This window comes from Acartia tonsa, chromosome 8 (genome assembly GCF_053477335.1).
Source record: "Acartia tonsa isolate MP-2025a chromosome 8, ASM5347733v1, whole genome shotgun sequence".
NCBI classification, from domain to species: Eukaryota; Metazoa; Arthropoda; class Copepoda; order Calanoida; family Acartiidae; genus Acartia; species Acartia tonsa.
In genome coordinates, this window is record NC_137267.1 from 6,880,011 (window position 1) to 6,894,032 (window position 14,022).

Consider the following 14,022-nt stretch of genomic DNA (forward strand, 5'->3'; position numbering starts at 1 on the left):
ATTTTACTAGGTATAATACAATGATTTTGATAAATGCTTACTTTGACGGTTTAAAGCCAGTTTTTACTAAAATTTCTTATCACGATTAAGGATAGGTAAACAACTTGAGATAAAATAATAATTAGATGATTTCTACTTCTTCACAAATCTAGCTGCTAAACAATTGAAACTTAGTGAACTGTATAATTATAAAATGTGTTTTAAAGGGGTATTTAAGTCGGTACACCGACAAAAGTCCTACTACGACAAACGTCCTAATGCGACAAACATCCTAATCCGACAAACCTCCTAAACGACAAACGGGTACTTGCTTACATGTGGTAGACTGGAGCACCGAAAAACCCTCCCCCCCCCCGCTTAGTTTTGACAAAAATCAAAAATAAGGGGGGGGGGGGGTAGTTTTTTAATGTCTGGAAAATAGCAAGGAGGAAAAGTGCAGGGAAAGGCAAAGACTTTTTGTTCAAACCCCCCCCCCTTAATTTAGAAGAAAATCAAAAATAAGGGGGGGGGGGGGTAGTTTTTTCACTGTACAACACGCCAGAAAGTTGAGTGAGGTAAATCAAGTAAATCTAGTATACCAGAGGGGAAACCTTATGACAGGGATATTCATGTTTTGGGGCATAATTTCCTTATTTATTTTAGTAATTGATGTATCCCTGAACAGAAACTAAGGAGGAGGGGGGCCAGTAAAAGGTTTTAATTTTGTGCGCACAAAATTAAAACCTTTTACTGGCCCCCCTCCTCCTTATTTTCTATTCAGGGATACATCAATTACTAAAATAAATAAATAAGGAAATTATGCCCCAAAACATGAATATCCTCCTAAACGACAAACCTCCTAATGCGACATCTTTTAAGTAAAACCCCCTAAAAACTTTTCAAGTGATATCACATTTATTAAGTGTGAGGTAAGGGTCGATATTTTTAATGCAAGGTTGTATCGGGTTCGAAACCATGCCGTTGGGTAGCCAACACAGACTTTGGGACAACTGTCGGACGGATTTTTAAATTTCACCCTGTGGACAAAGTTATTCAAGAAATAAATTTCGGTTTTGAATTTCGTCCCTGTGTGTTTTATCGCCATATTGGATTTTATTGTTTAACTTTTTTAACAGCAGTGGTGGATTTTGTCCTCAAATTTTGGAAGATTTTTTTTATTTTTAACTTTTGAAAAATTTTAGGACGTTTAACTAAGGAAATGTCGCATTAGGATGTTTGTCCCTTTAGGAGGTTTGTCGCATTAGGGGGTATGTCGTTTAGGAGGTTTGTCGCATTAGGATGTATGTCGCATTATGAGGTTTAGGACGTTTGTCGCATTAGGACGTTTGTCCCTTTAGAGGTTTGTCGGTGTACCTTTAAGTCATATAAAACGTAATCGAATTCTAGCACCTAAATTCTTAATATGCATTAATAGACAATATTTTATTGTTTAAAAAACCTATTCTAAGATTAATTTGTTTAAATCACGATATCAATATATTAAAATCCTTACTTTTAAAAATGAACATTCTGGATCTTTCAATAAAACAGAACTAAAAAGAAGGATTTTTCATCTATTTCTTATTAGAAACTAAATAAAAATCATTACAAAAATATTTCTTTTTAAAATATACTTCGTATTTTTTCCTATTTTCATCAAAATTCAAAATAAAAACAAAAAGGCATTGTTTTGATTGTAAAAAACTCAAAATAAAATTCAGGTAGGCAGCAGGGTAAATATATTTACAAAAATTTTGAAAACAAAATAAAAATTTTGGATCTACTGCAGTTCACGGTAAAATATTGCTGGTAACGAATATTGCTAAAAATTTATGAATTTTAAAGGCTGCTAGCTGCCAAACGGCTGAAAGTACAGATCATGCCCGCACACTGTAATAAGCGGCATAAGAAGGCCTACAAATAATCTGGAATAGCCATAAATCAATAATGCATAATTATCTCGCAGTGCAGAGAAATGCGCGAAAAAGACCTATTTTACGCGGTTTTTCTTCAGTGAAGCTTTCCCTGTGCATCATTGGATCTTGGCTATTCAAGATTATTTGTAGGCCTTCTTAAGCCGCTTAAAATGTTGTGCGGGTATGATCTGTACGTTCAGCCGTTTGGCAGCTAGCAGCCTTTAAAATTCATAAATTTTTAGCAATATTCGTTACCAGCAATATTTTACCGTGAACTGCAGTAGATCCAAAATTTTAATACTTTTCTGTCTTTTGGATATTTTAAACTAAAATGGATCAAAAATTTATTTTAATAATAAATATTTTATATTAACCCCTGTTTTCTTTTTTAATAACAGGGGTAAAATAAAGATAGAAAAAATGACTTTTATTTCTTATTTACGCCTTTTATCGTAGAATAAGAAAAGAAAATTTGTAAAATAAATATTTTTATTGATATGTTTACCCCTGAATGTCCTAGCGCACAATGCCGCGCTACTTTTTATAAACTATTACTAAAGACAGAGGTGCCGTGTGTCAACAATTTTCATATTTCATATCAAATCAGATATTATCCATTTATAAAATATTAGAGTAAAACACTAGAGGGAGAACTGTATCTCCCCATCACAAACGCCATGTGTAACCTTTCTATTGGGTCGTTGAAAATCAACCATTGGCTTATATTAATACAGCGAAGTAGCAGAAAATAATTAAGAAACAGACGAAAGAGGTCTCTGAAAAAGGAAGGGAGGTAGTTAAGTCTGTATAAACATCTATACAATAGATCTATTCATAAAAGTTACAGGGTTTGTCTGTTTGTAGTACAAAAGTATCGTAACTACTGAACTGATATGGTTCTTCTTTACAATAAAGCTTCTCATAGGTCCTGGTTATGGTTCATAACTATTTTGGGGAGGGTCTTTTTATATAATAAAATTGAATACAGGGGGTCTGCATTTTTCCCCATCGAAAATGCCCTCAGAGGCTTCTAGGGAGCGGAGCTGCTAATTTAAAAAAATATTAATTCTTAACCCAGCTAACATTTTCATTAAAATTCATTTAATTTTCATCTTTTTCGCTTACATCTATTCATTTTAAATCATCATGCCAGAAAAATGAAAATCAGGGATATTTCAGAATCAACTCCCTTCTAAAATGGCACCGATTTTGATGATTATAGAAATGAATTTTAAATGACAATCATTTTTGTGGAGACCTGACTTTTAAATGACAGTCATGTTTGTAGAGAAATGAAATTTACATGCCAGGTCATCTTTTTACGGAAATAATATATAATGTAAAGCAGCATCCGAGGACTTGCCACATGTACCTAAGTATGATGGCCAGAGATATTACTATAATAAATGTGTTGTAGATGGCACTGAATTTAGTCGTTTATATGACTAATTGAAATTGTAATTCAAATAAGATTTCTTTATTTTAAATGAATGTTCAAAATTCCTTTCATGTTCAAAAATATTTCCGTTATATTTTCTAATAACATAATAATTACTCAATTTTAATTAAATTTATTTTTACTTAACTTTTCCCACTTTTAAAATTAAAATTTGAGACCTCTAGCGGGATTTTTTCTAACCATGTAATATAGAAAAAAAGAATGACATGAAAATCAAATGAAAGTCATTTAGATGAAAAAAAGATGACAGGAATGTTTTTTTCATCAAAAAAATGAAAAGTAAATGACCAGCATTTATTTTTCATCTCTTAATGATATGAAGATTCTTGGCATAATTTGGAAAAAGTCAAACATGAAAATTTAATGCCGGGTCATTTTTCGGAAAATTACAAAAATGAAAAATAAATGCTGGTCATTCATTTTTCATTTTCAATGAAAAAAATATTCTTTTCATCTTTCTGGCATTTGGGGGAAAATTACAAAAATGAAAAAAAAATGCTGGTCATTTATTTTTCATTTTCAATGAAAAAAAGATTCCTATCATTTCTATGAATTTGAAATTGTCATTTAATTTTTTTGGAGAGATGACGCATGTTTGACTGGGTAATTAAACGTATACTAATAAATCTAATCTGTTTTTTTCTGTAAAATGTGGCACCTCTGTTTTTAATTGAATGGTTAGCTGACTCCTAAATAGAAATAAAGAGGACACCTCTTGTAAGAATTACATGTATTATCAACATTTTTATCATTATTACTTCTTTGTGAACTATTTTTATATGTATATGATGGTTATTTTGATAAAAGAAACGTCTTTTTTACTTTAAACCCTCGTTTTTGCAAAAGAGAATCTTATTATATAGTTAATATGTACCTAATAATTTTTAATATATATGATTATTCATTTTGTATAAATTTCAACTTTCCGAAAATGTTGAAATCTTAATTGTTTGTCTAAATAAATTTTTGGGCCATAAATCTGTATTTTAATTTAAATTTTACATGGGTAGTTCTTTTAATTTGCTTTTTAATGAATTTAAAAAAATATTGGCTTAAAATACTATGTAATTTAAATAGGTATAAATCCTATTTATTTTTATTATTACTATGGGGGAGGTAGGTTGTGCTAAAATTCCGTACAGGTGTGAGTTTTAAGGCTTAAACATAGTAGTAGAACGATAATATTCGTTAAATATTTTTTAGCAGGTAATATTTTTGGACTATAGTTCTTTAATTTCAATAAGGAATACACATATTTAGTGAATATTATCATTCTATTACCTACTGTTTTTAAGCATAAAAGATCACAACTTTACGGAATTTAAGCACAACCTACCTCCCCCTCTATATTTAATTCAGGATTAGAAATATTAAATTTTTTTATGTACTTTAATTTCAGGAAAAAAATGAAAATGGGGAGGAGTTATATAACAGGCTAGTGTGAAAAAAAGCCTTAATTCAAATTAGTTGTGAAAAATTTCTGAATAAAATAATATATTCGATGCCAAAGAGAAATACAATTGTTGTACCAAAATTAAAGCACAACTCTTAACTTTTTCACTGCCAGTGACATTGTGAAACAGTTCATTTTATATCAAAATATACCATAACTAAGTGTACCAATTTAAAATGAAGGTTTCAGCTGTTTTTGGCCTATTGTTGTTGGCCCTAGTTTGCTTAACCACTGCTGACGAAATGCAGTCCGCAGGGGATGGCCCTGTTACGAGCACAAGTGAAAGTGTGCTTCATCATACAGTTATATATCAGTCTCTGCCTGCTACACCCAACTACAGGAATGTTTATTGATTATAAAGATACCCACGTTCTTCATGATTGTTTTATTCTAACCGTTCTTATTGATAGTCAGGAGAAATCTACTTTTAGATACCGCTAAAAATGTGTTTATTACTCTTAGAAACATCCCTGAAAGCTAAAGTATCATATAAACATTTCTTTAAACATGTAATCATTTGAAATTAACTCAAAGCTCGATTATTTGCCTAAAATTGTGTCCTGAGTGTCAAATTCTCATAGACTTTTTAAAGCATTTGTCGTTTAGCATATATGAATAAAAAAATACCTAGCGTTAAACACTTCAAATTAAGATTTTGATATTTTGTTTAAATGAGCTTCTTGTTACACTTTTATATTAATCTTTATTTAAACCTTTAACTTTCTTTTCGTACATTTTTTTCTATATGTATTAAACACTTTTATAATTTTCCACCTAAAATATATATATCTAATTTTCTAATAGTACAATGAATACTTGCAAGGTTAATTTAAAAAGTTTTAACCAATTACCATTTCTTCTGCAGGAGTGACTCGACCTTCAATCCCATGGGCATGGAGCACGTCTACATGATTGCCAACCTCTTTATTGATCTCATCCAACGCGAACATTTCTTACCGCCGAGCCTAAATATCTCCATCATTGATAAAGTCGCAAGACAGGGAGAAAAACCAACCCAACAGCTTTTTATTGATCATTGGCAGGTAAGATTTTAAAATTCTTTGGAATTTTAAAGATATGAAAACATCTTTAAAGCTAATGAGCTGTGCAATATAGATTTTATACCAATTTTGAATTAACGATGATACCTTCCAAAAATGTGCTCTGTATTACTGCAAAATGTTATAAATCTTATAACAATAACAAATTGACTCATTATTTTACGTCAGCAAATTAGGTATAAAGATGTTTTATGATTTATTAATAAATTGAAACACATTTTCATTGTATTACGATTTTACAACTCATTAATCTTTTCAAAGATAGATTTTAAATCATTTTTTAATATCATTTAATGTTTTTAATTTAGGTATTTTTAACGAATTTTTCTGTTTAGGATATTATGATGCAGCATATTGGCGTCCTCACCTTATCCATCTTTGGCGTTGTATTGGCTTTTCTGTTGCCCTGTATTGGTCTCTGGTTCTGCTGTTGTCGCTGCTGCGGCCGTTGCGGTGCCTACCCCGACACTCACTACGACAAGAAGTCAGACGCGTGCAAGAGAGCCACCCTGGGAGTCTTTGTATCAATTTTTGTCATGGCCTCGGTGTTTGCAGTTGTTTGTGCGCTAGCCACCAATTATTACTCCTATGAAGGCACCAAAGAGTTGTCACCACGTTTTGATGATGCTCTGGACGATACGGGAATGTATATTGAACACACAGGATCTTCAATCAACACACTTCTGGTCACTAACTACAAGGAATTGGAGGCTGTTGTGGGACAAATTCTGGATGAGTCCGGTGTTATTCTCAAAGACAATCTTGCCAAAGTAACTCAAGCTATTGCCATTAATAATCTGACTGACATTGTGTCAGGACTCGGAAGGATTCGTGGTAACCTTAAAGATATCCTTACAGATACAAGTATCCTCGAGGAAAGAGTTGCTCAGCTTAGAGATGGTCTTAGCGAGTCTCAGATAGCATTAGGTCTTGCTCTAGCCGATTGTAATTCTAATTCAAGATGTAGGGAGTTTCTCAGAGAATATGATCTTGAAAAGGACCTTGCGTTGGCCGAAGAATTTGTCAGCTTTGAATTTAAAATGCCTGATTTAGACAGCACACTGCAAGAAATATCCCAACTTATTCAAAATAATATTGAGGAGAAAGTAACCAGGGGGAAAGAACAGTTTGATAACATAGAACAGCTCATTGCAGATTCTATTGATGACATCAAGCCCAAAGTTAAACAGGAAATGCGCAAACGTGGCGAAGAATTAGAGAATAAAAACAGTGACATCCAAGAAGCTCTGAAATCCATCGACATAGGCACTCTTCACAAGGATGCTAAACTGATGAAACAAGGAGATATTATATTTGAAGTAAGATTCTACATTGGGTTAGGATTAGCCTGCCTCGTGGCTCTGATACTGCTTTGCTTTGTGTTTGGATTGTTTTACGGCATGTGTGGTCGACGACCAGGTGGATATTATGAGGATGAATGCTGCAACAAGGGCACCGGAGCTAACTGTCTCATAACAGGAGTATACTTTTTCTTCCTTTTCTCCTTTGTTGTCATCCTTGGCATAACTGCCCATTTTCTGCTGGGAACAACCGCGGAGAAAGTCATCTGTGAAACTGCCGGCAACCCCCGCGAATCTGATATTTTTAAGCAGCTCGATGATGTCTACTTCAAGCCACTACTCAGGGATATGATGACAAACGGTGGCATTGAGAAGAACAACTACTCCTCAATTGACCTACTTGAGCGTTGTCATGCAAATATGACCATGTTCAAGATTCTTGACCTGGAAAAGGTTTATAATCTTGATCAAATCACAAACTGGAGAGAATCCTATGGCATTGGCGAGTATATTGAAAACATGAAAAACAAAGTCAAACTTGATGACCTACAAAACATTAGATTGTTATCAACAGAAACTGAAAGATATCTTATGGATCTAGCAGAGTCTAAAATATCTGACATGGACTTCTCAAAGTTTACAAGTCTGCTTGAGGATGAAATAACAAAGATAGATTTACGTGGATTTATTGATAAACTAAGGCAATTAAAAGAAGTTTGGAAAGAAGTGGGCAGTACCAAATTGTTCACACAAATAGAAAATCAGGCCCTGTGGCTCGAGGGAATGAATAAAGTTGCCATGGACCTGAAGGTCACCCTGCGCCATTTGAAGGCCAGTGTCGTGGATCTTGAGAAAAATATGAAATTCAATCATTCGTCGTTAAGAGAAGCCATAACAGCCTTGATCACTCAGGCCAACAGTGCCACCAAATATCTTCAAACTCAAGGTAAACTTTTTACTTTTACTGACAACAGTCATAATTACGAAAAGAAAGAAAAAGGGGGAGGTAGGTTGTGCTAAAATTCCGTAAAGTTGAGTTATAAGGCTTAAAAATAGAATTGGAACAATAATATTTACGAAATATGCGTAGGTACTGTTTTTAAGCCCTAAAACTCACACATTACGGAATTTTAGCACAACATACTTTCCCCTTTAATCATTTTAGTAGGATAGCTTAATATAATAACTATTTATTTTATCAGAACCTATGTCTCACCGATCGTTTGTCAGTCAAAAATGTTTCAGAGTCCCTTTGAAACCTCTTTCTCGTAAATGTACAGTGATTTATTTTTATGCTGTTATATCTAATTTTCTTCCTATTTTGATAATAGATTTTCTCGTATTTATTCAAATCCGATGGATTAGAACCAGTTCTCATTCATACGAAAAAAATATGTCTAGCATCGTATTATACAAAGTTTTCTACGAATACAAAAATGTACATCGGCATCTCGAGGCTAATAAACTGGTTTTAATCTTATACTTGTACATTTTATATCCGCGGAAAGCTGTTTATAAAATTTTTCAATCTTATACTTACACATTTTATAACCGCGTTAAGCTGTTTATAATACGATGCGAGAAATAACTATTCTGATTTTTTCAGAAGAATACCGATTCCTTTACTGCTTTACAGTTTATTGTTCTTTTACTTATAACTTTTGTTTGCTTGTTTAATTTATTGTAGTTGCGCCTCTCATTGTCAATCTTTGAAAAAGAAAGCAAGCCTCAATTGTAAGAGAAAAGATTATGTTACACACTTCTATATTTGTTCAGGACCAACATTGATCACCGAACTATCTGAGCAATTTTCTGGTGAAATCCTGGACCTAGTGGACGAATATTCGGACAGAGTTCATAATAAGATCCTGCATGAGGTTGGGTACTGCGCCCCTATCTCTAACAGTATCAACGCTACTATTGTTGGCATCTGCAATCAGGTAACGTAAAGGGTGTGTAAAAAAATGTGTAGATTTTAAAAATTCAAATTGCGCGGCTTGTGTTAATAGTAGAAAAATGTTACGCATACCGTTAGAACTGCTAAGAAGTCTTGGTATTTCAAGTATATTGAAATAAATGGAAATTTTCTCTAATGTTTTGCAATGAACGCGTTATTTATAACTTTATATTTTTACCTTAGTTTTATCTAAAATTCATCTTTTTATTATTTTAAATCTCATTATATTTTCAGATTTTTTAATTTTCAATATAAAAAATATAAGAACGATTCCTTGGCTACGTATAGTTAGGAAGCTACGTGTTAAAATATACCAACTGACTTAAAACTTGACTTGCGAGTAAAGTTTGGGACATTTTACCACCTAGCTCCTAGATTATTTGCCGCACAGGAACCGTTCTTATATTTCCAAAAATTTGAGATTATAGCGGTTCTAACGGCATGCGTAACATTTTTGTACTATTAACACAAGCCGAGCAATTTGAAATTTAAAATCTACGCATTTTTTTTGCATACCGTACCTTTTAGTTTAAGTGTACCTATAGATCGACGATTGGATGGATATTGCCATTTTGAAATAAAATTGTAAATTTGGGGGTGGGGGGGGGGGGGGGGGTTTGTGGAAGTAGTTTTTCGTATGTTTATTACATTAGGTTAGGTTATGTTATATTTGGTTGCCCTGCGGGGTTAGAGCCCACCTGAGAGGGTTAGGCATAGGCAAAAAAAATACGCCTCTTATTTTTTATTTATTTTTAAAATAAGGTAAGGGAGTTTGAGGCAATTTAATGGAAAGCACATTTTAAAGAATAAAGATAATAGTTAGTTCTTCTTTATAGACAGTCAGTAAGTAGATTATGCTAAAATTCAAAATAAAATACAATACATTCATATCAGGTGGTTGATCCAATGAACGGGTTTTGGGCAGCACTGGGACTGTGTATGTTCCTGTACCTGCCCTGTGTTGTTCTCAGCGTGTCTCTGGTATCCCTCTACAGAAAATCTGAACCTTATCCAGGTGAGAAATACCAACAAAAAATACATAATATCTACTCTATTATAGATTTTCTTTTTTTTCCGAAAGCTGGTCATCTTTTTAAGCAAGTATTGAAATAGAAAAAACCTACTATTAATTTGTTATGCATAAAAGAAAAATATAGTATATGTTTTTTTTTTTGAGGCGGGAGAGGCGATTTACTCACAAGTAAATAGCAGGGAGTAAGGGAGGGGACAATGGGCAATTAATTCAATTTAAGAGGGTTCGCTGAAAAGCAACGAAAACCAGATTTTTCAAGAAAATTTTACCAAAATTGTAAGGGGATCATGGTAACCTAATTTAGAACAAAATTAGTTCTAAGAAAAAAATCATTTACTTGAAAATTAAATTATCAACACATCACAATGTAGTAAACATTCTGTAATTAATCACTAGAAAAATCTTGTTTAGAACTACCTGAACCCTTCTAATATATTTATAACTGACCCCAAAATTCAAGCGGTTCTTAGATTATTTAATACATAAATATCACAGTAGAGTTTCTATACATGAAAAGACATTTTCTTGGGAAAAAATATTTGTTAAAACCAGCGATAAAAAACAAACTTTTCTGTCTGCATATTCAAAACTAGCTCAGCTAGTTAGCGGGGCATTGATGCGCAAGTCCCCAAAATCAGTAAGAATCTGCTTTATTCGTGCACATTCCCTTTAAGCCAGTCCCCAAAGTCTGAGACTACTTAAAAATTGAATATTCGATCCATTGTCCCCTCCCTTACTCCCTGAGTAAATAGCCTAAAATCTTTAAAAACTTCTTGGTCATCAGTCTTATCGTTGGATACATTTACTTTTTGCACATTTGATTGCAAATTTGTTACTTTTAATTTGACTTGTGCTCTTTATAATTATCTATACCTTTGAATAAGTAATTTAAAAGTAAAAAAAAAACATCTTAGAATATATTTATAAAATATCAATAAAATAAAACATGAATTTATTAGGTACTCCAGGAAAAATGAACTTAAAAAGATATTCTGATAAATGAGGGTGTAGAATATTATTCATCTACAAATGATCTCTCCCTTTTGAAAAGTAGTTTGGACTAGTTTCTTGTTTGCAAATTTGGGCTTGATATGACAATTTTACAGAGATATTGGAACATTTAAATTGGCTAAAAAACATTTTTAAGTTTAAAACTGTTTTGGGCTTTCAAATTTTTTTATCCTATAATTAAGTTAAATGTCTGTCTGTACCAAAGGATCTCGCTAACCGCTTAACCGATATGGTTCTCCTTTACAGTGTAGCTTCTCATAGGTTCGGAGAAGGTTTATAACTATTTGGGGTAGGGTACCACTACCATCCCAAGTGAAATCGCCCTTAGAAAAAAAATTAGACGATTGAGAACTGTCTAATTTGGCGAAAAAAGGCAAAAAAAATCGGCGGGAAATAGCATTTTTCGGCGGGAGCGGCGGTTCCGCCGCCGTTTCTTCATAGTTCCATACTGTTCTTCACAAAAGCAATTGCTGGGCCGAATTTTATAGCTATAACTCTTTTATGGACGGAGATCATGCGCGTTTTACTTTTGGTTTCAAAAAAAGTGGCACATCAGCCTCCCCCCTTTGTATTTATTGACTTATTCCTTTTTTCCGTGCAATTTCCAATTTAATATTTTTGCACAGAAAGTGCAAGCGATACAATTTCGATAAAGATAAAACATTTACCAAAATTATGCAAGATATCCAAAGAATTAGATAGTGCAGCTGCTAAATAGTTATTTGTTTCCTTTTATTTGTTGTCTTAATTAATGGTTATGTCCGTCATATTTCGTTCAAAAAATTTATACAGCTAAGTATTACTATTAAAATTGCATTATTATGTTTAACATAAATGACAAATGTGTAATTAAAAGATAAGATTTCCTTAGAAAATGAGTAATTCGGCAATATTTTTCTTTTTTTTTACAATTGAACACACAAGTTTTAGACTTTAACCCCATTTTCTTAATTTGCATTGCGATTTTTTTTTGTCTAGCTCTTTTTTTAGACTTATAATTTCAAAAGTAGAGTAGGAATCACAATCTAACAATAGTTTATAAAGAACTAGCGGCTTTGCCCCTTACTCTCTAGGGGCTTTGCCCCAAGAGGTTTGATCAAACCAATTTTTTCGTATTTTAGATTTTTAAAAAAATTGGGGGGGTATTTTTCATTTTTTTTTTTGGGGGGGGGGGTGTCCCACCCCCCAAGAAAATAGTTATAAACCTTCCCAGGACCTATGAGAAGCTACCCTGTAAAGGAGAACCCGATCGGTTCAGCGGTTAGTGATATCCTTCGCTACAAACAAACAGACAGACAAACAGACAAACAAACAGACAGACATCGTTCTACTTTGTATTATAGATTATGAATGGTAGCTAGTATTTTACAGTGTTGTACAATATTTTAGAAACCTTATTAAGGTCAAGGGCAGGTTTTAGGCCATTAGGCATAGAACCCGCCCCTAAGAAAATTAATCAAGAAAAAAATTAAAACCTATTTTTTTCTCACGATAACAAGTGGATTTATAAATAACGACCCTTTATCCTTTATCCAGGCGCGAATCGATTAGAAAAATTCAACAAAATCTTACAGTAAAAACTCAATAGTTCTAATCAAGCATAAAAATTTTAAACAATAAATTCAAACAAACCAAAAAAATCTACCAAAATCTAGTTAACAAATCGTTGAAAATTTTGAAAGTGATTTGGTATATGAAGAAAAATATTTTAAGAATACTCGCTTGATTGGAAGTTTGGAACCGGTCTGATCTGTACTGAAAAATCGTGTATCGTATTACAGAAAATTTCCGAAGTGATAAATTCTATGATTTGCTCTAATTTTTTTTTAGTACTTTTCATACTCTTCATGATACAAGGAAATAAAAACAGCTATAATTCTAATACCAATTTAATTCTATTTTGACCAATTGAATTCTATTTTGTTTGTCAAATGTTGATAATTGTCCTGTTGTAGGTCCCCTTGTTGAAAGCCAGCCACTCGACCATACCCATGAGCAGCCACCCAAGAGTAAGAGGAAGGGCCACGCTAGGAACCCCTCATCTTTCCTACCAGAGTATACTCACTCCAGACCAACGCCAAATTCACAGCAGAGGTTTGTATATTTTTAACAATAAATTATGGATGGATAAACAATATGAGGATATACATATTTACTGTTTGATTGCCTTTAAAAGTAGATAGATAATGAAAGAGAAAGAAGAAGAAAGGGAAAAAAATAGAAAAAATAGAAAATCACTAAACCATTATAAAAAAAACACATGTATTTTGTGGCATGACCGACACAGACGTGCGGTCTACGTGAGTTGTATACCGAATGCTTTTTTCGGAGGACGGGTTTTTTCACACAAAATCAGCAGTAAATTAAAAAGCAACCTATAAAAAATCACATTTCCCGCATTGCTTAACGTAGTGACGGATCTACGGACAGACGAAGTGAATTATAGAGCAGCTTCACTACTAAAAATAAATGGTTGGTGGTTATTATTCTGTTAAAATAAAAGAGAATTTGGTGCTTTGAAACTTAATTTCAAAATAGATTCCTATGGCCCATTTGGCTCTCAATTAAACCCCTCCCACTTGCCCTGCTTTTGCTTTGGAATTTTTTTTTTTAAGAAATACCAGTTAGTTCAATACTTAAATAAATATTTTTAATTGAATTAAAACTTTAGGTACAGAGATATCGCCCCACGAAACTATGGCGGCGGAAACGATGAAGTGCAGCCACCCCGTTACTCAAGCCACCCAAACCTGCCGCCAGAGGCCATCCCGCCGTCTTCTGACTACGAAAGGCCGCCGCCCTACTACTACCCTGGCCCCCCAAACAACTAGATGATTAATTCTGAAGTTAAG

The 14,022-nt window shown here is 33.2% G+C and overlaps 1 protein-coding gene across 1 annotated transcript; it reads left to right on the forward strand.

Annotated features, from left to right (window-relative positions):
- The first annotated feature begins 4,757 nt into the window (after window positions 1-4,757).
- Window positions 4,758-14,022, forward strand: promL (prominin-like). Its single transcript, XM_080168891.1, has 7 exons — window positions 4,758-5,144; window positions 5,670-5,850; window positions 6,204-8,115; window positions 8,946-9,109; window positions 10,021-10,141; window positions 13,126-13,264; window positions 13,842-14,022. Exons 1-7 carry the CDS (start codon window positions 4,984-4,986, stop codon window positions 13,999-14,001), a joined length of 2,838 nt encoding a protein of 945 aa, XP_080025017.1. The 5' UTR covers window positions 4,758-4,983; the 3' UTR covers window positions 14,002-14,022.

Coding starts and splice junctions, on each gene's coding strand:
- promL (XM_080168891.1), top strand. CDS start 4,984: ATGAAGGTTTCAGCTGTTTTTGGCCTATTGTTGTTGGCCCTAGTTTGC. Junction 8,116..8,945: donor CAAATATCTTCAAACTCAAG/GTAAACTTTTTA, acceptor ATATTTGTTCAG/GACCAACATTGATCACCGAA. Junction 13,265..13,841: donor ACGCCAAATTCACAGCAGAG/GTTTGTATATTT, acceptor TTAAAACTTTAG/GTACAGAGATATCGCCCCAC.